We start from the raw sequence: 27,705 nt of genomic DNA on the forward strand, positions 1-27,705 counted from the left end.
TTCTACAGTCTTTTTAAATGGGCAATTTAAAATTCTATTTTTGTTCTGCAGTCTCCAAGAGATGGCATAAACCAAGAACACAACAGTGATATTCCCCGTCTGCCAGGAGAATCCTTTGTAACAGGTCATTTTATGATATTCATACATTGTACATTTACAAATTTCTCTTATGTTTTTGCGATATTCAATTTGATGCTTTCTTTCTTTTTTTTTGATAGACAAGGAAGTTATCTACATGTGTCCATTTGCTGGAGCTGTGAAGGGGAAAGTATTTATTACAAATTATAAACTGTACTTCAAAGGTGAGGATACGGTAAGTTGAAATCACCAATTTGTTGTAAATCTGACAGTTAAAATGAATTTTGAACAGAATAATATTTATTCTTTCTAGTTTGACGCTCCAGCTAACATAATATTAATTTATGTAAAACTTTATACTATTTTTCTTACGTGACATGGACGGAAAAACGATTAACCCCTTAACCTCTGAGCCAATTCACACTCCTCTGCTATACTTTATTGTTGTTGTTTGCCACTCTTTTGCATTTACACAAAAAAAAAACACCTTTTCTTTTTAAAGACACGATGAGTCCACGGATCATCTTCCTTACTTGTGGGATTACACCTCCTGGTCAGCAGGAGGAGGCAAAGAGCACCACAGCAAAGCTGTTAAATGGTTCCTCCCTTCCCTCCCACTAAAGTCATTCTCTTTGCCTGCGTTAGTGATAGGAAGAGGTAAAGTGAGGTGTTAGTTTAGGTTCTCTGTCTTGTCCCTCCCTTATCATCCGTGTACTCTAGCTTTGGTATTGTATCCCACAAGTAAGGATGATGATCCGTGGACTCATCGTGTCTTTAAAAAGAAAAGAAAATTTATGCTTAGCTGATAAATTTGTTTCTTTTTAGACACGATGAGTCCACGGCCCGCCCTGTTCTTTTAAGACAGGTTGTTATTTTTTGTAAACTTCAGACACCTCTGCACCTTGGCTTTTCCTTTCACTTCCTAACTTCGGTCGAATGACTGGAGTGGGAGGGAAGGGAGGAGCTATTTAACAGCTCTGCTGTGGTGTGCTTTGCCTCCTCCTGCTGACTAGGAGGTGTAATCCCACAAGTAAGGATGATGATCCGTGTACTCATCGTGTCTAAATAGAAACAAATTTATCAGGTAAGCATAAATTTTTTCTTTTCTTTCATGTAATTAGCAAGAGTCCATGAGCTAGTGACGTATGGGATATACATTCCTACCAGGAGGGGCAAAGTTTCCCAAACCTCAAAATGCCTATAAATACACCCCTCACCACACCCACAAATTAGTTTTACAAACTTTGCCTCCCATGGAGGTGGTAAAGTAAGTTTGTGCTAGATTCTTCGTTGATATGCGCTTCGCAGCAGGCTGGAGCCCGGTTTTCCTCTCAGTGTGCAGTGAATGTCTGAGGGATGTGAAGAGAGTATTGCCTATTTGAATTCAATGATCTCCTTCTACGGGGTCTATTTCATAGGTTCTCTGTTATCGGTCGTAGAGATTCATCTCTTACCTCCCTTTTCAGATCGACGATATACTCTTATATATACCATTACCTCTACTGATTCTCGTTTCAGTACTGGTTTGGCTTTCTACTATATGTAGATGAGAGTCCTGGGGTAAGTAAGTCTTATTTTTTGTGACACTCTAAGCTATGGTTGGGCACTTTTTATATAAAGTTCTAAATATATGTGTTTAAACATTTATTTGCCTTGATTCAGGATGTTCGATATTCCTTATTTCAGACAGTCAGTTTCATTATTTGGGATAATGCATATGAATTAATAAATTTTTCTTACCTTAAAATTTGACTTTTTTCCTGTGGGCTGTTAGGCTCGCGGGGGCTGAAAATGCTTAATTTCATTCTTGGCGCAGACTTTTTTGGCGCCAAAAAATTTCTGTGTCATTTCCGGCGTCATACTTGTCGCCGGATGTTGCGTCATGTTTTTGACGTTTTTGCGCCAAAAATGTCGGCGTCACCGGATGTGGCGTCATTTTTAGTGCCAAAAGCATTTAAGCGCCAAATAATGTGGGCGTCTTTTTTGGCGCTAAAAAATATGGGCGTCATTATTGTCTCCACATTTTTTTAAGTCTAGTTGTTTATTTGCTTCTGGTTGCTAGAAGCTTGTTCATTGGCATTTTTTCCCATTCCTGAAACTGTCATTTAAGGAATTTGATAAATTTTGCTTTATATGTTGTTTTTTCTAATACATATTGCAAGATGTCTCAGATTGACCCTGAATCAGAAGCTACTTCTGGAAAATCGCTGCCTGATGCTGGATCTACCAAAGTTAAGTGTATTTGCTGTAAACTTGTGGTAACTGTCCCTCCGGCTGTTGTTTGTGATGAATGTCATGATAAACTTGCTAATGCAGATAATATTTCCTTTAGTAATGTTCCATTACCTGTTGCTGTTCCATCAACTAAACTAACATCTAATACTCAGGGTGTTCCTGTTAATATAAGAGATTTTGTTTCTAAATCTATTAGGAAGGCTATGTCTGTTATTCCTCCTTCCAGTAAACGTAAAAGGTCTTTTTAAATGAACATCATCATTCTGATTCTGTTTCTGATGATGATTTGTCTCGTTCAGAGGATTCTGTTTCAGAGATTGACACTGATAAATCTTCTTATTTATTTAAAATGGAATTTATTCGTTCTTTACTTAAAGAAGTCTTAATTGCATTAGAAATAGAGGAATCTGGTCCTCTTGATACTAAATCTAAACGTTTAAACACAGTTTTTAAATCTCCTGTAGTTATTCCGGAGGTTTTTCCCATCAACAAGTAACAGATCATAATACTCATAGCATTGTTAATCTTCTTCAACATGCTAATAACTTTATTTGTGATGCCATCTTTGACATCATTAGGGTTGATGTCAGGTATATGTCTTTAGCTATTTTAGCTAGAAGAGCTTTATGGCTTAAAACTTGGAATGCTGATATGTCTTCTAAGTCAACTTTGCTTTCCCTTTCTTTCCAAGGTAATAAATTGTTTGGTTCACAGTTGGATTATATTATTTGGGGGGAAAGGAACTTTTTTACCACAGGATAAAAAATCTAAAGGTAAATATAGGGCTGCTAATCGTTTTCGTTCCTTTCGTCACAATAAGGAACAAAAGTCTGATCCTTCCCCTACAGGAACGGTATCAGTTTGGAAACCATCTCCAGTCTGGAATAAATCCAAGCCTTTTAGAAAGCCAAAGCCAGCTCCCAAGTCCACATGAAGGTGCGGCCCTCATTCCAGCCCAGCTGGTAGGGGGCAGATTACGATTTTTCAAAGAAATTTGGATCAATTTGATTCACAGTCTTTGGATTCAGAACATTGTTTCTCAAGGGTACAGAATAGGTTTCAAGATGAGGCCTCCTGCAAGAAGATTTCTTTCATGTAATTAACAAGAGTCCATGAGCTAGTGACGTATGGGATATACATTCCTACCAGGAGGGGCAAAGTTTCCCAAACCTTAAAATGCCTATAAATACACCCCTCACCACACCCACAAATCAGTTTTACAAACTTTGCCTCCAAGGGAGGTGGTGAAGTAAGTTTGTGCTAGATTCTACGTTGATATGCGCTCCGCAGCAAGTTGGAGCCCGGTTTTCCTCTCAGCGTGCAGTGAATGTCAGAGGGATGTGAGGAGAGTATTGCCTATTGAATGCAGTGATCTCCTTCTACGGGGTCTATTTCATAAGGTTCTCTGTTATCGGTCGTAGAGATTCATCTCTTACCTCCCTTTTCAGATCGACGATATACTCTTATATTTACCATTTCCTCTACTGATTCTCGTTTCAGTACTGGTTTGGCTTTCTACAAACATGTAGATGAGTGTCCTGGGGTAAGTAAGTCTTATTTTCTGTGACACTCTAAGCTATGGTTGGGCACTTTATTTATAAAGTTCTAAATATATGTATTCAAACATTTATTTGCCTTGACTCAGAATGTTCAACTTTCCTTATTTCCAGACAGTCAGTTTCATATTTGGGATTATGCTTTAAATTATCATATTTTGTCTTACCTCAAAAATTTGACTTTTTTCCCTGTGGGCTGTTAGGCTCGCGGGGGCTGAAAATGCTTCATTTTATTGCGTCATTTTTGGCGCGGATTTTTTTGGCGCAAAAATTCATTTCCGTTTCCGGCGTCATACGTGTCGCCGGAAGTTGCGTCATTTTTTGACGTTATTTTGCGCCAAAAATGTCGGCGTTCCGGATGTAGCGTCATTTTTTGGCGCCAAAAGCATTTAGGCGCCAAATAATGTGGGCGTCTTATTTGGCGCCAAAAAATATGGGCGTCGCTTTTGTCTCCACATTATTTCAGTCTCATTTTCATTTGCTTCTGGTTGCTAGAAGCTTGATGTTTGGCATTTTTTTCCCATTCCTGAAACTGTCTTATAAGGAATTTGATCTATTTTGCTTTATATGTTGTTTTTTCTCTTACATATTGCAAGATGTCTCACGTTGCATCTGAGCCAGAAGATACTACAGGAAAACCACTGCCTGCTGGATCTACCAAAGCTAAGTGTATCTGCTGTAAACTTTTGGTAGCTATTTCTCCAGCTGTTGTTTGTATTAATTGTCATGACAAACTTGTTAAAGCAGATAATATTTCCTTTAGTGATGTACCATTGCCTGTTGCAGTTCCCTCAACATCTAAGGTGCAGAATGTTCCTGATAACATAAGAGATTTTGTTTCTGAATCCATAAAGAAGGCTTTGTCTGTTATTTCTCCTTCTAGTAAACGTAAAAAGTCTTTTAAATCTTCTCTCTCTACAGATGAATTTTTAAATGAACACCATCATTCTGATTCTTTGGACTCTTCTGGTTCAGAGGATTCTGTCTCAGAGATTGATGCTGATAAATCTTCATATTTATTTAAGATGGAATTTATTCGCTCTTTACTTAAAGAAGTACTAATTGCTTTAGAAATAGAGGATTCTAGTCCTCTTGATACTAATTCTATACGTTTGGATAAGGTTTTTAAAGCTCCTGCGGTTATTCCAGAAGTCTTTCCTGTTCCTAATGCTATTTCTGCAGTAATTGCTAAGGAATGGGATAAATTGGGTAATTCATTTTCTCCTTCTAAACGTTTTAAGCAATTATATCCTGTTCCGCCTGACAGGTTAGAATTTTGGGACAAAATCCCTAAAGTTGATGGGGCTATTTCTACCCTTGCTAAACGTACTACCATTCCTACGTCAGATGGTACCTCGTTTAAGGATCCTTTAGATAGAAAAATTGAATCTTTTCTAAGAAAAGCTTATCTATGTTCAGGTAATCTTCTTAGACCTGCTATATCATTGGCTGATGTTGCTGCAGCTTCAACTTTTTGGTTGGAAACTCTAGCGCAACAAGTAACAAATCGTGATTCTCATGATATTATTATTCTTCTCCAGCATGCTAATAATTTCATCTGTGATGCCATTTTTGATATTATTAGAGTTGATGTTAGATTTATGTCTCTGGCTATCTTAGCCAGAAGAGCTTTATGGCTTAAGACTTGGAATGCTGATATGGCTTCTAAATCAACTCTACTTTCCATTTCTTTCCAGGGAAACAAATTATTTGGTTCTCAGTTGGATTCTATTATTTCAACTGTTACTGGTGGGAAAGGAACTTTTTTACCACAGGATAAAAAATCTAAAGGTAAAAACAGGGCTAACAATCGTTTTCGTTCCTTTCGTTTCAACAAAGAACAAAAGCCTGATCCTTCGTCCTCAGGAGCAGTTTCAGTTTGGAAGCCATCTCCAGTCTGGAATAAATCCAAGCCTGCTAGAAAGGCAAAGCCTGCTTCTAAGTTCACATGAAGGTACGGCCCTCATTCCAGTTCAGCTGGTAGGGGGCAGGTTACGTTTTTTCAAAGAAATTTGGATCAAATCTGTTCACAATCTTTGGATTCAGAACATTGTTTCAGAAGGGTACAGAATTGGTTTCAAGATGAGACCTCCTGCAAAGAGATTTTTTCTTTCCCATGTCCCAGTAAATCCAGTGAAAGCTCAAGCATTTCTGAATTGTGTTTCAGATCTAGAGTTGGCTGGAGTAATTATGCCAGTTCCAGTTCCGGAACAGGGGATGGGGTTTTATTCAAATCTCTTCATTGTACCAAAGAAGGAGAATTCCTTCAGACCAGTTCTGGATCTAAAATTATTGAATCGTTATGTAAGGATACCAACGTTCAAGATGGTAACTGTAAGGACTATATTGCCTTTTGTTCAGCAAGGGAATTATATGTCCACAATAGATTTACAGGATGCATATCTGCATATTCCGATTCATCCAGATCATTATCAGTTCCTGAGATTCTCTTTTCTAGACAAGCATTACCAATTTGTGGCTCTACCGTTTGGCCTTGCTACAGCTCCAAGAATTTTCACAAAGATTCTCGGTGCCCTTCTGTCTGTAATCAGAGAACAGGGTATTGTGGTATTTCCTTATTTGGACGATATCTTGGTACTTGCTCCGTCTTTACATTTAGCAGAGTCTCATACGAATCGACTTGTGTTGTTTCTTCAAGATCATGGTTGGAGGATCAATTTACCAAAAAGTTCTTTGATTCCTCAAACAAGGGTAACCTTTCTGGGTTTCCAGATAGATTCAGTGTCCATGACTCTGTCTTTAACAGACAAGAGACGTCTAAAATTGATTACAGCTTGTCGAAACCTTCAGTCACAATCATTCCCTTCGGTAGCCTTATGCATGGAAATTCTAGGTCTTATGACTGCTGCATCGGACGCGATCCCCTTTGCTCGTTTTCACATGCGACCTCTTCAGCTCTGTATGCTGAACCAATGGTGCAGGGATTACACGAAGATATCTCAATTAATATCTTTAAAACCGATTGTTCGACACTCTCTAACGTGGTGGACAAATCACCATCGTTTAATTCAGGGGGCTTCTTTTGTTCTTCCGTCCTGGACTGTAATTTCAACAGATGCAAGTCTCACAGGTTGGGGAGCTGTGTGGGGATCTCTGACGGCACAAGGAGTTTGGGAATCTCAGGAGGTGAGATTACCGATCAATATTTTGGAACTCCGTGCAATTTTCAGAGCTCTTCAGTTTTGGCCTCTTCTGAAGAGAGAATCGTTCATTTGTTTTCAGACAGACAATATCACAACTGTGGCATACATCAATCATCAAGGAGGGACTCACAGTCCTCTGGCTATGAAAGAAGTATCTCGAATTTTGGTTTGGGCGGAATCCAGCTCCTGTCTAATCTCTGCGGTTCATATCCCAGGTGTAGACAATTGGGAAGCGGATTATCTCAGTCGCCAAACGTTGCATCCGGGCGAATGGTCTCTTCACCCAGAGGTATTTCTTCAGATTGTTCAATTGTGGGGGCTCCCAGAGATAGATCTGATGGCCTCTCATCTAAACAAGAAACTTCCTAGGTATCTGTCCAGATCCCGGGATCCTCAGGCGGAGGCAGTGGATGCATTATCACTTCCTTGGAAGTATCATCCTGCCTATATCTTTCCGCCTCTAGTTCTTCTTCCAAGAGTAATCTCCAAGATTCTGAGGGAATGCTCGTTTGTTCTGCTAATAGCTCCGGCATGGCCTCACAGGTTTTGGTATGCGGATCTTGTCCGGATGGCATCTTGCCAGCCATGGACTCTTCCGTTAAGACCAGACCTTCTGTCACAAGGTCCTTTTTTCCATCCGGATCTGAAATCCTTAAATTTAAAGGTATGGAGATTGAACGCTTGATTCTTGGTCATAGAGGTTTCTCTGACTCCGTGATTAATACTATGTTACAGGCTCGTAAATCTGTATCTCGAGAGATATATTATAGAGTCTGGAAGACTTATATTTCATGGTGTCTTTCTCATCATTTTTCTTGGCATTCTTTTAGAATACCGAGAATTTTACAATTTCTTCAGGATGGTTTGGATAAGGGTTTGTCCGCAAGTTCTTTGAAAGGACAAATCTCTGCTCTTTCTGTTCTTTTTCACAGAAAGATTGCTATTCTTCCTGATATTCATTGTTTTGTACAAGCTTTGGTACGTATAAAACCTGTCATTAAGTCAATTTCTCCTCCTTGGAGTTTGCATTTGGTTCTGGGAGCTCTTCAAGCTCCTCCGTTTGAACCTATGCATTCATTGGACATTAAATTACTTTCTTGGAAAGTTTTGTTCCTTTTGGCCATCTCTTCTGCTAGAAGAGTTTCTGAATTATCTGCTCTTTCGTGTGAGTCTCCTTTTCTGATTTTTCATCAGGATAAGGCGGTGTTGCGAACTTCTTTTGAATTTTTACCTAAAGTTGTGAATTCCAACAACATTAGTAGAGAAATTGTGGTTCCTTCATTATGTCCTAATCCTAAGAATTCTAAGGAGAAATCATTGCATTCTTTGGATGTTGTTAGAGCTTTGAAATATTATGTTGAAGCTACGAAATCTTTCCGTAAGACTTCTAGTCTATTTGTTATCTTTTCCGGTTCTAGGAAAGGCCAGAAAGCTTCTGCCATTTCTTTGGCATCTTGGTTGAAATCTTTAATTCATCTTGCCTATGTTGAGTCGGGTAAAACTCCGCCTCAAAGAATTACAGCTCATTCTTCTAGGTCAGTATCTACTTCCTGGGCGTTTAGGAATGAAGCTTCGGTTGACCAGATCTGCAAAGCAGCAACTTGGTCTTCTTTGCATACTTTTACTAAATTCTACCATTTTGATGTATTTTCTTCTTCTGAAGCAGTTTTTGGTAGAAAAGTTCTTCAGGCAGCGGTTTCAGTTTGAATCTTCTGCTTATGTTTTTTGTTAAACTTTATTTTGGGTGTGGATTATTTTCAGCAGGAATTGGCTGTCTTTATTTTATCCCTCCCTCTCTAGTGACTCTTGTGTGGAAAGATCCACATCTTGGGTAGTCATTATCCCATACGTCACTAGCTCATGGACTCTTGTTAATTACATGAAAGAAAACATAATTTATGTAAGAACTTACCTGATAAATTCATTTCTTTCATATTAACAAGAGTCCATGAGGCCCACCCTTTTTTGTGGTGGTTATGATTTTTTTGTATAAAGCACAATTATTCCAATTCCTTATTTTATATGCTTCGCACTTTTTCTTATCACCCCACTTCTTGGCTATTCGTTAAACTGATTTGTGGGTGTGGTGAGGGGTGTATTTATAGGCATTTTAAGGTTTGGGAAACTTTGCCCCTCCTGGTAGGAATGTATATCCCATACGTCACTAGCTCATGGACTCTTGTTAATATGAAAGAAATGAATTTATCAGGTAAGTTCTTACATAAATTATGTTTTTTTCTTTCTCGCGTTCCAATAAATCCAGTGAAGGCTCAAGCGTTTCTGAAATTTGTTTCAGATCTAGAGTTGGCTGGAGTAATTGTGCCAGTTCCAGTTCTGGAACAGGGTCTGGGGTTTTACTCAAATCTATTCATTGTACCAAAGAAGGAGAATTCCTTCAGACCAGTACTGGATTTAAAGATATTGAATCGTTATGTAAGAATACCAACATTCAAAATGGTAACTATAAGGACTATCTTGCCTTTTGTTCAGCAAGGGCATTATATGTCCACAATAGATTTACAAGATGCATATCTGCATATTCCGATTCATCCAGATCACTTTCAGTTTCTAAAATTTTCTTTTCTAGACAAGCATTACCAGTTTGTGGCTCTGCCGTTTGGCCTAGCAACAGCTCCAAGGATTTTTACAAAGGTTCTCGGTGCCCTACTATCTGTAATCAGAGAACAGGGTATTGTGGTATTTCCTTATTTGGACGATATCTTAGTACTTGCTCAGTCTTCACATTTAGCAAAATCTCATATGAATCGACTTGTATCGTTTCTTCAAGAACATGGTTGGAGGATCAATTTACCAAAGAGTTCGTTGATTCCTCAGACAAGGGTAACCTTTTTTAGGTTTCCAGATAGATTCAGTGTCCATGATTCTGTCGTTGACGGACAAGAGACATCTGAAATTGGTTTCAGCCTGTCGAAACCTTCAGTCTCAATCATTCCCTTTGGTAGCCTTTTGCATGGAAATTCTAGGTCTTATGACTGCTGCATCGGACGCGATCCCCTTTGCTCGTTTTCACATGCGACCTCTTCAGCTCTGTATGCTGAACCAGTGGTGCAGGGATTATACAAAGATATCAATTAATATCTTTAAAACCGAACGTACGACACTCTCTGACGTGGTGGACAGATCACCATCGTTTAGTTCAGGGGGCTTCTTTTGTTCTTCCGACCTGGACTGTGATCTCAACAGATGCAAGTCTGACAGGTTGGGGAGCTGTATGGGGGTCTCTGACAGCACAGGGGGTTTGGGAATCTCAGGAGGCGAGATTACCAATCAACATTTTGGAACTCTGTGCGATTTTCAGAGCTCTTCAGTCGTGTCCTCTTCTAAAGAGAGAGTCATTCATTTGTTTTCAGACGGACAATGTCACAACCGTGGCATATGTCAATCATCAAGGAGGGACTCACAGTCCTCTGGCTATGAAAGAAGTATCTCTTATACTTGTATGGGTGGAATCTAGCTCCTGTCTAATTTCTGCGGTTCACATTCCAGGTATAGACGATTGGGAAGCGGATTATCTCAGTCGCCAAACATTACATCCGGGCGAATGGTCTCTTCACCCAGAAGTATTTCTTCAGATTGTTCAAATCTGGGGACTTCCAGAAATAGATCTGATGGCTTCTCATCTAAACAAGAAGCTTCCCAGGTATCTGTCCAGATCCAGGGATCCTCAGGCGGAAGCAGTGGATGCATTGTCACTTCCTTGGAAGTATCATCCTGCTTATATCTTTCCGCCTCTAGTTCTTCTTCCAAGAGTGATTTCCAAGATTCTAAAGGAGCGTTCGTTTGTTCTGCTGGTGGCTCCAGCATGGCCTCACAGGTTTTGGTATGCGGATCTTGTTTGGATGGCTACTTGCCAACCGTGGACTCTTCCGTTAAGACCAGACCTTCTATCGCAAGGTCCTTTTTTCCATCAGGATCTCAAATCCTTAAATTTGAAGTTATGGAGATTGAACGCTTGATTCTCAGTCATAGAGGTTTCTCTGACTCCGTAATTAATACTATGTTACAGGCTCGTAAAACTGTATCTAGGAAGATATATTATCGAGTCTGGAAGACTTACATTTCTTGGTGCTCTTCTCATCATTTTTCCTGGCATTCTTTTAGAATTCCTAGAATTTTACAATTTCTTCAGGATGGTCTGGATAAAGGTTTGTCTGCAAGTTCTTTGAAAGGACAAATTTCTGCTCTTTCTGTGTTGTTTCACAGAAAGATTGCTAATCTTCCTGATATTCATTTTTTTGTTCAGGCTTTGGTTCGTATCAAACCTGTCATTAAGTCAATCTCTCCTCCTTGGAGTTTGAATTTGTTTCTGGGGGCTTTACAAGCTCCTCCGTTTGAACCTATGCATTCTCTGGACATTAAATTACTTTCTTGGAAAGTCTTGTTCCTTTTGGCCATCTCTTCTGCTAGAAGAGTTTCAGAGTTATCTGCTCTTTCTTGTGAATCTCCTTTTCTGATTTTTCATCAGGATAAGGCGGTGTTGCGAACTTCATTTAAATTTTTACCTAAAGTTGTGAACTCTAACAACATTAGTAGAGAAATTGTGGTTCCTTCGTTGTGTCCTAATCCTAAGAATTCTAAGGAAAGATCGTTGCATTCTTTGGATGTAGTTAGAGCTTTGAAATATTATGTTGAAGCTACTAAGGATTTCCGAAAGACTTCTAGTCTATTTGTTATCTTTTCCGGTTCTAGAAAAGGTCAGAGGGCCTCTGCCATTTCTTTGGCATCTTGGTTAAAATCTTTGATTCATCATGCTTATGTCGAGTCGGGTAAAACTCCACCTCAAAGTATTACAGCTCATTCTACTAGGTCAGTTTCTACTTCCTGGGCGTTTAGGAATGAAGCTTCGGTTGATCAGATTTGCAAAGCAGCCACTTGGTCTTCTTTGCATACTTTTACTAAATTCTACCATTTTGATGTGTTTTCTTCTTCTGAAGCAGTTTTTGGTAGAAAAGTACTTCAGGCAGCTGTTTCAGTTTGATTCTTCTGCTTATAATTTCAGTTTTTTTCATTATAAGATTTAAACTTTATTTTGGGGTGTGGATTATTTTTTCAGCGGAATTGGCTGTCTTTATTTTACGCCTCCCTCTCTAGTGACTCTTGCGTGGAAGCTCCACATCTTGGGTATTTATTATCCCATACGTCACTAGCTCATGGACTCTTGCTAATTACATGAAAGAAAACATAATTTATGTAAGAACTTACCTGATAAATTCATTTCTTTCATATTAGCAAGAGTCCATGAGGCCCACCTTTTTTTGTAGTGATTATGATTTTTTTGTATAAAGCACAATTATTCCAATTCCTTATTTTATATGCTTTCGCACTTTTTTATCACCCCACTTCTTGGCTATTCGTTAAACTGAATTGTGGGTGTGGTGAGGGGTGTATTTATAGGCATTTTGAGGTTTGGGAAACTTTGCCCCTCCTGGTAGGAATGTATATCCCATACGTCACTAGCTCATGGACTCTTGCTAATATGAAAGAAATGAATTTATCAGGTAAGTTCTTACATAAATTATGTTTTTTTGCTGGAGGGTACCCACTCAAATAATTTATTTATTTATTTATTTAATCAGACCAAGCATTTTTAGAAAATAACTAGTTTGCAGAAATACCTTTGCATGGTAAATTGCAGCCATATGAAATGAAATATGGTAGATATACAATATATGTTATATTAAAAAATCACATTTTCTTGTGCTAAGTGTAGCATCAATTTACCTTCCAAAGCACAACAATCTAGCATTTTATACCTATATTGTTTAATACAAATGAATAATTAAAAATCAGAAGATAAAATGTATTATTTTTTTCACTTTGCATCACCTTGCAGTGTATGCAGAAAATGATAGGTCTAAAATATTGAACTATGAAAATATTAGATACATTTTAAAATTCCACAAAATTAATTTAAATTGATTTCTCAGAGGTTGATCCATTTTGACAATATATTAATGCTACTATCCCTGTCTTAACTCACTTAGCTTAGCAAAAAATATTACAAAATACACACAAAATAGTTGTACTAAACATCTGAATATAATTTTATATATTTACATAGAATGTGACAAAATATCATCTGTTTTTACATTCACTTAGTTTTCCATTTATTTTGAGTCGTAAGAATTTGTATTAGTTTGTGAAAACGTGGATCTATAAGCCCTAACATTTTTACTGTTGCCATTATTATCAGCTGGTAGCCACCTGGGCACGTTACCCCTTTCAAAAGAGGGGTCACTTTCCCTGTTATATTGCTTATTTTGAGTTGCCTTTGTCACTTTTAAAGGCCAAAAATCTGTAAGAGGCAGCTAGTCTACAGGCGATTCACCTGCCTTTTACATGGGCATGCTTCTGTTTATTTAAAAGGGCAGACCCAGACATTTTCTTGACACAGCAGGGAGTTATTGGTTGGTGTAACATCACCACATCCCCACATGGTGACATCATGGGTGTCCTGCCCCAACAGACCATCAGGAAGGAAACCGCAGTTTCCTTCTTTTGCCTGCAGTGCAAGGGGCCCTCAGGATCCAGATCTGAAGGGGTCCCCCAAGGATGATACGTTGTTGTCCTCCTCACTCTGTGCTTTGTGTGGAAATCAGCAACATGTCATAATCAGCACCTAAAGAGTTAATGGAGTCTTAATTTATATATGCCAAATCCTCACTGTTTATTATTATAGATACATTTATATAAATAAAAAAATATGCTAATGCTTTTCTGAATTCTGTTTATGAAGAAAAAACAAAACAAAACAATTGTTGCTATTTAAAGTGATGGTAAACCCACAACACTTTCTTCAATGAAGTTACGTTTCCACCTCTAGACATGCGTGTCATCTGACATCCTAGCATGGCTATTGGTCTAGAGATAAAAACGTCACCTCATGGGAGAAAGCGATGTGTTGGCGATATGCTTTCCTTACAGATATGGTGAGTTTAACATAATTTTTTTATGAAACGATGAGAGAAACTGTTTATATCCTTCCTAAGATAGAGTCCACGGCTTCATTCCTTACTGTTGGGAAATACAACACCTGGCCACCAGGCGGAGGCAAATACACCCAGCCAAAGGCTTAAATATCCCTCCCACTTCCTCATTACCCCAGTGATTCTTTGCCTTTCGTCGCGATAGGAGGTGGCAGAGAAGTGTCAGAAGATTCGGAGAGTCCTGAAATAGGGTATCTGCCCTTCGAGACAGGACTGGAGTTTTAAGTAGTCATGTCAACCTCTTAGTGAGAGTATTGATGAAAGTTAGTCTGGAGATGCAAGGAAATTTTTTCCTTCCAAACTACTGCTAACAGCTCCTAAGCAATCAGTGTTGACGAGTTTCACTGCCAGCTTTCTCTCACTCAAATCCATGTCAGAAGCGCTGCTGTAAGACTGTCACACTTAAGAGGATGTGTTCAGTTCCACAGCATGGATCCTGGGGGTAAGATCGTTTAAATTTTTTTTACATATAAAACCCTATAACAGGGTCACAGTGTGGCTCCTTTATACCTTGATAGGATCCAGGGTTAATATCCTCTGAGGGGGGTTTATTGAACAGTTGGGGTTAATTAATCAGTGCATTATTTACATGCAGCTTTGTGTGATTTTATTTTCTGGACTCATAGACGACTGTGTTTTTGGCTGGAACAAATAGGTTTCACTTTTGTTTTTGAAAGTGTTTCACAGCTCCTGTAACTTGCTGTACTTTTCATATCATGTGGTCTATGTTCATTTCCTCCATTCCGGCTGAGACTTCAACCTGAGGAAAGCGTTTCCTCTGTTAAGTGTCTGGGTCTAGGAGGTGATGAGTACCCCAGCCATTGGGAATATAAAATAAAACAAAAAAAAACAACAAAACAAACAAAAGTTTTTATTTGTGTCCTTCTGTGGGTATAACCTGAGCTATGGAGGACTCTGAGAAGGTACTTCTTCTGTACTAAATCATACCTGTTTATATTTTGAGGAGGCAGTGTTTTTTTTGCCCACTCAATTCTGTTCCACATGACAACACTGTTATAAAGTCTAAGAAGGGAGACAAGCCTGATAAGGCTCTTAGTGCCTCTGAGCCATCTACCTCTCAGGACTTGGCATCCCGTGAGATTACTACCCTTGCTACATTATCCACTCCACATGCAGTTCCCCGTACCACATCTAATCCTCCATCCAGAGGGGGCCTTCTTCCTGCTGACTTTGCCACGCAGTTACAATCGGCGGTGTCTGTTGCCCTCGGTGCATTACCTCGCTCTAACAAATGCAAGAGAAAACATGGCTCTCCTGACCCGGAGTCATCTAAATATTTATTGGATTTAGCTATTCTGTCCCAGTTATCCGATGATTAGTTAACCTCTGTAGTTTCAGGGGGTGAACTTTCTGGGTCTGAGTCCTTAGAGTCTAAGCCTCCTGCTTAGACGTCCTTTAGATTTAAAATTGAGCACTTGCATTTTTTTATTAAAGCAGGCTCTGTCTACGTTCGAGGTTCCAGAGGCCGCGCTGCCTGAAGAACCTATGATACCTAAATTAGACAGAGTTTAAGAAGACAGGAAAGTTCCTTTGACTTTTCCTGTGTCGGTTAAAATGGCAAACATTTTTAACAACAAATGGGAAAGAATTGGATCTTAGTTTTCCCCCTTGTCTACTTTTAAAAAGTTGTTTCCGGTCCTGGACTCTCAACTAGATTTGTGGGGCTTCATTCCTTAGATGGATGGTTCTATCTCTATGCTTGCTGAACGTACTACTATACCTCTTGAGGATAGTTCTTCGTTCAGAGAGCCGATGGATAAGAAAATGGAAACCTTTCTGAGAAAAATGTTTTAACATAAGTGATTTTTATTTCAACTGGAGGCTGCAGTTGCTGGGGTTGCCGGAGCAGCTACCTACTGGTGCGACTCTTTGTCGGAACTCATTGATGTGGAGTCTCCCCTCAAGGACATTCAAGACAGAATTAAAGCTCTGAGAATTGCTAATTCTTTTATCTGTTATGCGAACATGCAAATTATTCGCCTAAATGCAAAGGCCTCTGGCTTTGCGGTCCTAGCCCGCCGGATGCTCTGGTTGAAGTCTTGGTCTGCGGATATGACTTCTAAGTCCAGACTCCTTTCTCTTCCCTTCAAGGGAGAGATTTTATTTGGTCCAGACCTGGACTCTATTATTTCTACGGTTACCGGAGGCATGGGTGCCTTCCTACTGCAAGATAAGAACAACAAGTCTAAGGGACGACAATCTTCTAATTTTTGTTCCTTTCGTTCTGACAAATCCTAACGACAACAATCGTCCTCCATACCTGAGCAACCCAAGAGTACTTGGAAGCCGGCTCAGTCCTGGAATAAGTCCAAGCAGAATAAGAAGCCCGCTGAAAACAAATTAGCATGAAGGGGCGGCCCCTGATTCGGGATCGGATCGCATAGTGACTGTCTCTCTTTTCAGACGCTTGGTTCAGGGACGTACAGGATCCGTGGGTCCTGGAGGTCGTACTCAGGGATACAAGATAGGCTTCAAATCTCATCCGCCCAGGGGCAAATTCCTACTCTCGAACCTGTCTACTAGGGTGCATTCGGGACCTATCCTCCTTAGGAGTTGTTGTCCCGGTGCCTATCGAAGAAAGAGGTTTGGGGTTTTATTCAAACCTTTACTTGGTCCCAAAGAAGGAGGGAACTTTCTGCCCAATTCTGGACCTAAAGTGCTTAAACAAATTTCTCAGTATCCCTTCAGGATGGAGACAATAAGGTCCATCCTTCCTTTAGTTCAGGAAGGCCAGTTTATGACTACTATAGATCTGAAGGACGCTTACCTTCATGTTCCAATCCACAGGGAACACTTTCAGTTCCTGAGTTTTGCATTCCTGGACCAGCACTTCCAGTTCATTGCCCTTCCGTTTGGCCTAGCTTCTGCTCCAAGAATCCTTACAAAGGTTCTGGGGGCTCTTCTAGCCGTTGCCAGAACTCAGGGTATTACAGTATCCCCATACTTGGATGATATTCTGGTGCAAGCATCATCTTGTCGTCTTACAGAAGAATACTCAGAGTCCCTTCTCAGTCTTCTTCGATCACATGGATGGAAGATAAACTGGAAAAGAGTTCTCTTCTCCCAAGTACCAGGTTGGAATTCCTTGGTGCTATAATAGACTCCATATCCATGAGGATATTTCTTACAGACCAGAGACGTTGCAAGCTAACTTTGGCATCTCTTGCCCTCCGGACCTCCTTGAGTCCCTCTGTGGCTCAGTGTATTGAGGTGATTGGTCTCATAGTGTCCTGCATGGACATCATTCCTTTTGCCAGGTTTCGTCTCAGACCTTTACAACTGTGCATGCTGAGACAGTGGAATGGCGATCATTCTGATCTGTCTCTACAGATTGTATTAAACAGCCGGTCGAGGAAATTGATCTCTTGATGGCTCTGTCCAGATCATCTGTCCTGAGGGACATGCTTTTTAAGCCCATCCTTTGAAATTGTGACTACGGACACAAGCCTATCCGGATGGTGAGCTGTTTGGGGTGCCAGGAAGGCACAGCGGTTGTGGACTCAGGAGGAGTCCTCCCTCCCGATCAATTTTGGAACTACGGGCAATCTTCAATGCCTTGAAGGCTTGGCCACTTCTGGTTTGTCCCAGTTTATCAGATTCCAATCAGACAATATATCCTCGGTGGCTTACATCAACCATCAGGGGGGACCAAGAAGTTCCTTGACGATGAAGGAAGTATCTCAGATTCTGGAGGGGGCGGAGGCCCACAGCGGTTCGCTGTCAGCAGTCCACATTCCGGGTGTGGACAACTGGGAGGTGGATTTTCTCAGCAGGCAATCTTCCACCCAGGGGAATGGTCTCTCCATCCCAAGGTGTTTGCAGAGATATGCAGCAAGTGGGGGATGCCGGAGATAGATCTCATGGTGTCCTGTCTCAATACCAAGCTACCCTGGTACGGGTCGAGGTCGAGTGATCCCCAAGCGGCTCTAATAGATGCACTAGCAGTGCCCTGGAGGTTCAAACTCATATCTTTTTCCTCCATTACCACTTCTTCCTCGAGTGGTGGCCCGCATCAAGCGTGTATCAGTAATCCTGATTGCTCCATCGTGGCCGCAAAGGACGCGGTTTGCGGATCTAGTGGGAATGTCCTCATCTCCTTCGTGTAAGTTACCTTGTCGCAGAGACCTGCTGTTACAAGGTCCATTTGTTCATCAAAATCTAGATTCTCTGAGGCTGACTGCGTGGAGATTGAACACTTAGTCTTGGCAAAGAGAGGTTTCTCTAAGAGTGGTATTGATACTCTTATTCATGCTCCTAAACCAGTTACTCGGCGTATCTACCACAAAAGGGTGGAGGACCTACTTATTCTGTTGTGAAGAGCATGGTTTTTCCTGGCACAGAGATAAGGTTGCCAGGATTTTGTCTTTTCTCCAGGATGGACTGGAGAAGGATCTTTCTGCTAGTTCCCTGAGAGGACAGATTTCGGCACTGTTGGTTTTATTGCACAAGAGGCTGGCTGAGCTTCCAGACATGCAGTCCTTTGTTAAGGCTCTGATTAGGATCAGACCTGTGTTTTAGATCTGGGGCTCCTCATTGAAGCCTAAATCTTGTTCTTCATGCTTTGCAACATGCTCCGTTTGAGCCTCTGCATTCCGTTAACATTAAATTACCTTGGAAGGTTCTCTTTTTAATGGCTATTGCCTCTGGGCGCAGAGTTTCTGAGATCTCTGCTTTACGATGTGAGTTCCCTTTATCTGATTTTTTTTATGCAGATAAGGCAGTTTTACGTACTAAATTAGGTTTTCTTCCTAAGGTTGTGTCAGATCGCAGCATCAATCAAGAGATTGTGGTGAACGTTTACTTCACCATTTGGATGTGGTTCGCGCCTTGAAGTTCTTTCTTTAGGCTACTAAGGAGTTTAGACAATCTTCCTCTTTGTTTGTTGTTTATTCAGGGAAGCGTAAGGGGCAAAAGGCTACTTCGACTTCCCTATCTTTTGGTTAAGGAGTGTCATCTGCTTAGCTTACGAGACAGCGGGACATCATCTTGGACCTTTAAGAATGAGGCCTCTATGGATCAGATTTGTAAGGCGGCTGCCTGATCCTCCTTACATACATACTTTTTCTAATTTTTACTAGTTTGATGTTTTTGCTTCGGCTGAAGCAGCTTTCGGGAGAAAGGTTTTGCAGGCTGTGGTGCCTTCAGAATAAGGTCTGCCCTTTTTATTCCCTCCCGTTATTCATTCAGTGTCCTCTGGAGCTTGGGTATAGTTTTCCCAACAGTAAGGAATGAAGTCGTGGACTCTCCCTATCTTAGGAAGGAAAACTTCCCTTCCAGGTAGGGAGAGTCCATGGCCCCCGCCCATTTTTTCTTGTCTAAGGACGGCCCCCTATTATTTATCTTATTCTTCTGGCACCATTTATACCTTGATATTTCTCCTACTTTTCCTTGTTTGCTCGGCAGAATGACTGGGGTAATGAGGAAGTGGGAGTGATATTTAATTATTTGGCTAGGGTGTCTTTGCCTCCTCATGGTGGCCAGGTTTTGTATTTCCCAACAGTAAGGAATAAAGCCGTGCACTCTCCCTATCTGGAAGGAAAGAAATTTATCTGGTAAGCATAAATTATGTTTTTGAGTAATGGTAAATCCTAGTGTATGTTATACGCTTGGATTTACCATAACATTAAATATCATATTTAGATACCACAAAGTGTAAGGCTATTTTTCTCAACTTGCGAAAGGAGATTGGAAGAACCTGCAGTACAGTATGCCAGCTGCATATGTCACTGTTTTTGTCTGTTATTACAATGGATCTCACTGTGTTCTCAGACCCCATTTTTAAATGAAAAATATTATTTATTTTCCTTTTTTTCCACCCCAGGTGTTTTTGTTATTACCTGTCATTGATCTTTGGCAAATTTGCTTGTATAGCAGACACAAAAACATGCAGTTTCTAACAGTAAATTCTATTTATTAACTAATTTTTTTTTGTACCTTTCTTTAGGAGCCAGCAATTATATTGAGTGTTCCTCTTGGTGTAATTGGTAGAATTGAAAAGATGGGTGGGGCCACAAGTAGAGGAGAAAATGCATATGGACTGGATATCACATGCAAAGTAAGGCATTGTTACTACATTATACTGCATATTATCTAAATTTTAGATAAATATATATTTGTATTGTAAACTTTAAAGGCACCATTGTATTCCTTAAAGGGACATTCCGGTCAAAATGTAAATGCACATAGATTAATTAAATCGTTAAACATATTTGCAATATACATGTATTGCCAAAAATGCTTCTAGTAAAATATTTCACTGTTATAGTGTTAACATTTTTCTCTGTGTGTGCCTGTGAAGCATATAGATTTTTTTTCAGTGCACCAGCATTTTAAATACTGCAGCTGCTCAGAGCATCAGTGTGGCCTGTATCATGTAAGCAATTAACAAACTGAGTCATTACCAGATGGCACAAGCACCTTAGGCTCTCTGAGAAAGTGCTGTGTTTAAAATGCTAAGAACTCAGCTGTTTGTAGATCACCTTCTTAAAGTGAAGGTAAAGTTACCTTGATGTCTATCTCAAATATTAATCTTACATCAAAATTAATATGACTTTCATTCATGATTTATTTTTAAAATTATTGTAAAAAAAGTAATATCCGTGGGGGGCGTGTCTGGCCAGCAGCAGTGATGGCTGCTTTTCTACTCGGCTGAGCAAATGAGTTGATGAATCCGCTATTTATCACTCAGAGGATTTATAATCTGAGTAATTTTCTAGCATTGAAGCAGAGTTAAAGTGATGCTGAACAGATTACACTACTTTTCAGAGAGATTCCAGCCCGGAACACCTTAATAGATGAAGTGCAGAGCGGAGGTCATATAACAACCTAGGCCTTCATCTCGCCCTCCCTATATTTCTGTTGATACAGAACGAACAGCTGTATATGCTGTAAGCTTTCCAACTACCAGGACCAATTCACCGCAAGGCATAGTGAACACTGTGAACTTTTGGTAACTGAGTCATTTGCACTGAAGCAAGAAATACTATGTGAACACTAAAATATCTGATATTAATGGTCGAAGCTACGCACAGATAGACCCTTTACATAAAGATAGAGGCAGATTGGGATCTTATGCTAATCCAACCCTGTTCCTGTTCACTGTTAATATGGCGACAAAAGTCGAGCTGATCATAGAAGAATTATGCCTAACGATGGAAGAACATTTTAATAGTCTCATCAGAGACGTGGAAACATTGCTAACTCCGTTACTTGAAGTCACTTTAGACGAAGAGACATCTCTGGCTATGCCAGATGTACCGTATGAAGAGGCTTTTGCGACATATAGTGAACCGCTGCTGCACACCTTTGAGCTATCTCTTGAGTCTTACCGTTCAATGCGGGAGTCTGAGATTAAGATGACAAGATGGCAAGTGGAAAGTGCAGTACAGGTGGAGTGTCTAGAATTTTGGCAGCGCTCGGATGGAATTGTGGAGGAGTTACAGAGAGGAGCGCTATGCCTTACCTCTTTAGGATCAACGGATCGGAGGATTGCATGCCTGACCTCGGACTGCATTTTCCCTTCCTATTTGCCACTCTCGCCTGTACCAGAGAGAAAAGTGAGGGCCCAGCGGCTGATTATCGTTTTTGAGCGCCAGTATTGGCACAGAGGGACGACATCGTTAATACTGACTTTGTGGAGCTGGCAAGTTTTCCTTTCAGGACATTTTAGTCAGGCTTGTGTTTCTGGTATGATCAGACAGGGTGTGGGCTAAGGAGAGACATTAGGTCCAGACTTGATTTATTATGGTACACATAATATAATTCTCCGGGTGAATGGAGGAATGGTTCAAGTTCAATTACATTTAGTTTTTTTTTTATATGTGCATTTATTGTTAAAGTGAGTATGCCAAGAACTGCTGATACATTTTTTTTGTTTAATCATCCCATCTCTGAGCCTTAACTACAGTCTAGATAAGCTGGTGATCTGTAACTTAACTAGCCGTTTTGAAGTAAAAATTCTACTATTCATATATTTTATGTTCTCTGACATTCTACCTTTCATCTGTGAAGAGAGCTTATAACCTGATCCCATAAGAGGTGCATACAGTTCTTTCTTATGGTAGTCCCGTGCCAGTTTGGTAGTACAGCTTTAACCCTAACCATTCAGGATGTCACTATACCTTATATTTTACCTAGTAACAGCTGTTTGCCATGTAAATACATTTAACATCATTTTGACACAGCCTAACATGGTTTTATCTATATTGACTACATCCTGTTTGACCACTACTAGTTCACCCTCCTCCCTTGTTTCCACCGCTTACTGGTTAAGCCTAGGGACGTAAACCCCATACGAACTCCCCAATTTTGTTTGATAATGTTCATTTTTAGTGTGATACCAATATACCCCCCTTCCCCTTCAAATTAAGTATTATTCTAGCGAGTAAAAAAAAAAAACAGGAAGAAAAAAAAAGGTTCAGCATTGGAGATCCATGAGTGGTCTTGTTATGTTTTAATTTTCCAACTATAACGTCTTATTTTGTACATAGGTGAGAGGTCCAAGAGTGGCCTCATAAAGCATCTAGTTGGTATACAGTTTATATGGTAAATTTTATTTCAACATAGGCTGCAAATGTTTAATATACTTTTTATTTATATATTTTTCCTGATTTGTACCTAATGAAAGACATGTAACCATTTATTTTTGTATTGTCAAAAATGTTTTTTTACATTTATTTCTTGTATGCCTCAAATTGAACCTTAATAAAAAAAAAAAAAAAGTAATATCCGTTTTAACTCGCTTTTTTCAACTCCGCAAAATCAGCCTGTGTTTTTTTTTTTTTTTTCCCCTCTTGATCACGTTTTTAAGTCAGCCACTAGAAATTCTGGCCGTTAGGTGGCGTCACTCCACGTCATCTGCCGACTTGATAATATGCGCATGCGCTACTCTTTATTTATTCATTTCGGAGTACACGCGCACTCCTGTTTCGCGCATGCGTGCTCCTATTACATCTGGATTCCCATATTACGAGAGTTCTTACGGCCGCCTCTAATACGGACACACTGTTAATTAGAAGCTGTTAATTAGAAGCTGCAACTTCTGGTGGCCCTAATGTTGAGTGGTGCAGCGTTTTGTATGTTTCCGTCCCTTATATGAGTAATGGGTGTATTGATAGTATTAAAGAGTAATGGGTGTATTGTTATGGGTGAATTATTATGGGTGTATTAAAGAGTAATGAGTGTATTGTTATGGGTGTATTATTATGGGTGTATTAAAGAGTAATGGGTGTATTGATTGTATTAAAGAGTTTGCACAATTTGTCCAATCGGCAAATCACCAATTGACACATGCGCAGTTTTCACTGAGCCTCGTGAATGCGCTTATACAAACTTACAGACAAGGAAAGCAGGAAATAGTTGTTGGGAGGAGTCAGGCATCATAACGGTGGGTCTTTTATATATTGATTAAAAAAGCTATAAAAGAAAATATTTAAAAAAAAACTTAACGATTAACTTATGTTTGCAGTAAATAATGGAAATATGTCTTTGAACTGAAGAAACTTTACCTTCACTTTAAGAGCTGACTACATCAATGCGACTCTTGGCAGGGCCCTCTACCCATTTGATCCCTTTAAATTTTTCTTTGTATACCACCTGTGTTTATAGCGCTGCGGAATCTGTTGGCGCTCTACAAATAACCGATAATAATAATAAAATGCTGGTGCACGGTTCATACTTAAATACACTTTTGAAACGGCTATTGATTTTATCAGAATCATTTTTGCTAATACATGTTTATTACAAACTGCTTCTATTCCAAACTGAAATGTATCCCTATGGATTCTTATTTTAGATGGAATGTCCCTCTAAAGGTTAAATGGACTATTATAGTGATAAAAGTACATGCTCTAATTTTTGTTATTTTTTTTTAATTTATTTTTTTACTAGTGACACTGCAATTCTACCTAGTCAGAAGCGCTATTTGCGCACACAGAATTGCAATTATGATGTTATATAGCAGCCCTACAACCCAATTGCATTAATTAATCACCCCTTTAAATTGTAGCTTTCCAGTACCAGCTGCTGCAGCCCACCGGGAAATCTCCTGGTATCCTAGTAGGCCAATCCGGCCCTGTCCTTAGCTTATATAATTGCAGGAAGAGTGTTCATAGGAAAAATTAAGTTAATTCTTATGAACACTCATCCTACACTTAAAGTACTAGATTTAGAATACATTTGATTGGTTACCAATGCTCTGTTCACATTTCCAACTCCATAGACTTTAATGGAGTTGGACATATAATGAGAGCATTGGTAAAGCTTACCAGGCAAATGTAATCTATCACATAGTGTTGTTCCCCATGGTTGTGATTTTACATTTGTTATTTAGTGTTGTTATTATTAATATATTTTATTGTATCATTTTTATTTATAAACTTACTGTGAACTTTGTGATAATCAAATAAAACAGTTTTATTATTTCATAATGTCTTTTGAGTTACAGTTCTTCATAATTATAAAGAAGGTATCTCAAATCATTAGTCTTTATTGTGCTTGGTAAACTGTCACATGACAAAAAAAGGATCAGTGATTGGTATCTGCGAGTTTTTGAAAAAAGTATTGGTACTTGTACTCGGTCTTAAAAAAAAATGGTATTGGTGCAACCCTAGTGTGCACATACATTTATCATGCAGACACTTTGATTAATTATGAATATTTTTATTTACTATGCACTTTTTATATTTACTTTGTGACTCTTCGTGCGCTACTCCTTTGTCAGGAACGCCACATAAAAGTCTAACTGTGCAAATACTTAAGTAGGTACTAGTATACTACATCTGATGCTTATGTCATGTACAGATTTCTTTTACAAGATAGGACGAGTCCTCGGATTTCATCCTTACTTATGGGATTATGCCTCCTGGCCAGCAGAAGGAAGCAAAGCTGTATATATAGCTCCTCCCTTCCCTCCCACTCCCTTCCCTCTCACCCCAGTCATTCTCTTTGCCTGTGTTAGTGATAGGAAGAGGCAAAGTGAGGTTTTAGTTATAGATTCTTCAATCAAGTGTTTATTATTTTTAAAGTAGTACCACAGTGTGCTACTTTGTTCTGGGATATAGCCTATACCAAATCACTCTCTTCAGTGCAAAAAGAGAAGCATTTGGTGGCTTCAAAGCAATGGGAACTTGTGGAGCATAATTTTCACAGCGCCTCCCATAGATGTATGCTGCCCTGATTGTAAAAGTCTGAGGGAGTTAATGCTCAGTACTTTTTATTGCCACAGGCCAATGTGAAGAGGAGGAAAGAACTTCACAAGCCGGGTGAGATGCCTTGCTGCCGGGCAGATAAAGTCTAAGGTAAGTGCTAATCTTTATTTCTTTTACAAGATATGACGAGTCCACGGATTTCATCCTTACTTGTAGGATATTGCCTCCTGGTCAGCAGAAAGTGGCAAAGAGCTTCACAGCAGAGCTGTATATATAGCCGCCCCCCCCCCCCCCAGTCATTCTCTTTGCCTGTGTTAGGGATAAGAAGAGGTAAAGTGAGGTGTTAGTTTAGATTCTTCAATCAAGATTTTTTTATTTTAAATGGTGCCTATGTGTACTATTTTTATTCTGGGCAGCTTCTGAAAGACCAATTGCTGGGAACTTGTGGAGTTTTACTCTCACTACGCCTCCCTTATTGGTGTTGCCTGGAGATGGACTTAGTGAATTTGCCTAAGGCCTTTTCTTATCCACAGGACCTCTGGAGGAGATAGTGGACCTCTGGATACTGTGAGTGATTTCATGCTGTTACTCAGCATGGAGGTAGGTGCAGTTTTATTTCAGGGGCTTGCAGCAGAACTCTGAACTAACTGTACTATGTTATGGTAGATTTTTTTTCCTAAACAGATAAAGCCATACAGGGATTATTCTTCCCAGACAGTCAGGCAGGTTTTAGCCAGAAGCACTGGGACATTTATTTTCTATTTAAGGAAGATAGCGGGTTTTGCCTTTATTGGGAATTGTGGCTGACGCTGGGGCTGTTATTAGATGTGTATCAAATCTATGTATAAGGCATTTTGCCGTTTTTTTGTGAAAGTTCCGTGTTGGTTAACGCCCACGATGGGCGGGCTGCATTTGCACACTTTTCTAGCGCTGTTGCGTAGCAGTTTAGGCCCGGTGGAGGTTACAGGGTACTGGTGCAGCTCCTAAGTGCGTTCCAAGAGCGCTGCAAGTATTAGTGGTCACGCAGTCCGGTTATCATCCGGAAGCAGGTAGGAGCCGCAGCGGAGCTGTGGCAGGGTGACTGGAGTGTTAACTTCTTTTTTCTCTCTAACGGGGCCCATGTGAAGCTTCAGAGCTTCTGTTAGATACACCATACTTGTTAATCTTCGTTTTGGGGCTAAACTTAAATTATTATTAAAGCATAGTAGACGTTAACTATTTAAAGGAACATTATACGATTACTGTTATTGTTAAACTTGTCAAATTTCATTTGGGATTTAATATAAATTTTTATTAAAGGCACAGTACACAATAATTATTATTAAAGCGTTTACTATTTAAAGGAACAGTAAACTATTAGATACCACGTTAATAGTTCTGTTTGATAGAAGGGATCTGAATAAGATTGTAACTTGCATCTGTTAATATGGAAGACATGGAACAAAGTACATGTCTCATGTGTTTAGATGCCATTGTGGAACCGCCTGTCACACTATGTGACAATTGTGTGGAGAGAGCATTACAATTTAAAGAGAAATTATTTTTTAATAAAGATATGTCTAAAGATGATTCTCTAACCAATGAGATTCAGGGTTTGCCACAATCTTCTCCCCAAGTGTCACAGCCTTTAACACCCGCACATGCTACGCCATCTTCTACGGCGTCTGCTTCTTTCACTTTGCAGGATATGGCTGCAGTTATGTCGTCTACTCTTACAGAGGTTTTGTCTAAGTTACCAGTGTTACAAGGCAAACGTAGCAGGGCAGAATCGCAGGGTATCCCTGTAGCTTCTGATGCTTTGATGGCTTTCTCTGATGTACCCTCCCAGTCCTCTCAATTGGAGGGTAAGGGAGCTGTCTGACTCAGGTAGTGCATTGCCCCAAACAGATTCAGACATCATGTCCTTTAGAATTAAATTGGAACACCTCCGCCTGTTACTTCGGGAGGTTTTAGTGACTCTGGATGATTGTGACTCTATTGTGGTCCCTCCAGAAAAATTGTGTAAGATGGACAGATATCTGGAAGTCCCTGCTTACTCAGATACCTTTCCGGTTCCTAAGAGAATTTCGGAGATTGTCACCAAGGAATGGGAAAGACCGGGTATCTCGTTCTCCCCTTCCTCTATGTTCAAGAAAATGTACCCTATAGTTGACACAGTGCGGGATTCTTGGCAAACAGTCCCTAAGGTGGAGGGTGCTATTTCTACACTAGCTAAGCGTACAACTATTCCTATTGAGGACAGTTGTGCTTTCAAAGATTCAATGGATAAAAAAATTGGAACGTCTGCTAAAAAAGTTCATCACGGTTTCCTCTTACAACCGACGGCCTGTATTGTACCAGTTACAACTGCGGCTGCCTTTTGGTTTGATGCTTTGGAAGAATCTCTGAAGACTGAGACTTTCTTAGAGGAAATAATGGATAGGATTAAGGCCCTAAAATTGGCTAATTCCTTTGTCACTGACGCCGCTTTTCAGATTGCTAAGTTAGCGGCTAAGAA

General features: G+C 39.8%; 1 protein-coding gene across 1 annotated transcript in view; it reads left to right on the forward strand.

Annotated features, from left to right (window-relative positions):
• Positions 1–27,705, forward strand: part of MTM1 (myotubularin 1) — a 536,532-nt gene that overhangs the window by 102,878 nt on the left and 405,949 nt on the right. Inside the window, exons 3-5 of the mRNA XM_053699155.1 lie at positions 52–124; positions 219–313; positions 20,006–20,116. Coding sequence (XP_053555130.1) covers positions 52–124; positions 219–313; positions 20,006–20,116 — 279 coding nt within the window. The remainder of the gene's footprint in view (positions 1–51; positions 125–218; positions 314–20,005; positions 20,117–27,705) is intronic.

Source organism: Bombina bombina, chromosome 1 (genome assembly GCF_027579735.1).
Source record: "Bombina bombina isolate aBomBom1 chromosome 1, aBomBom1.pri, whole genome shotgun sequence".
NCBI lineage: Eukaryota > Metazoa > Chordata > Amphibia > Anura > Bombinatoridae > Bombina > Bombina bombina.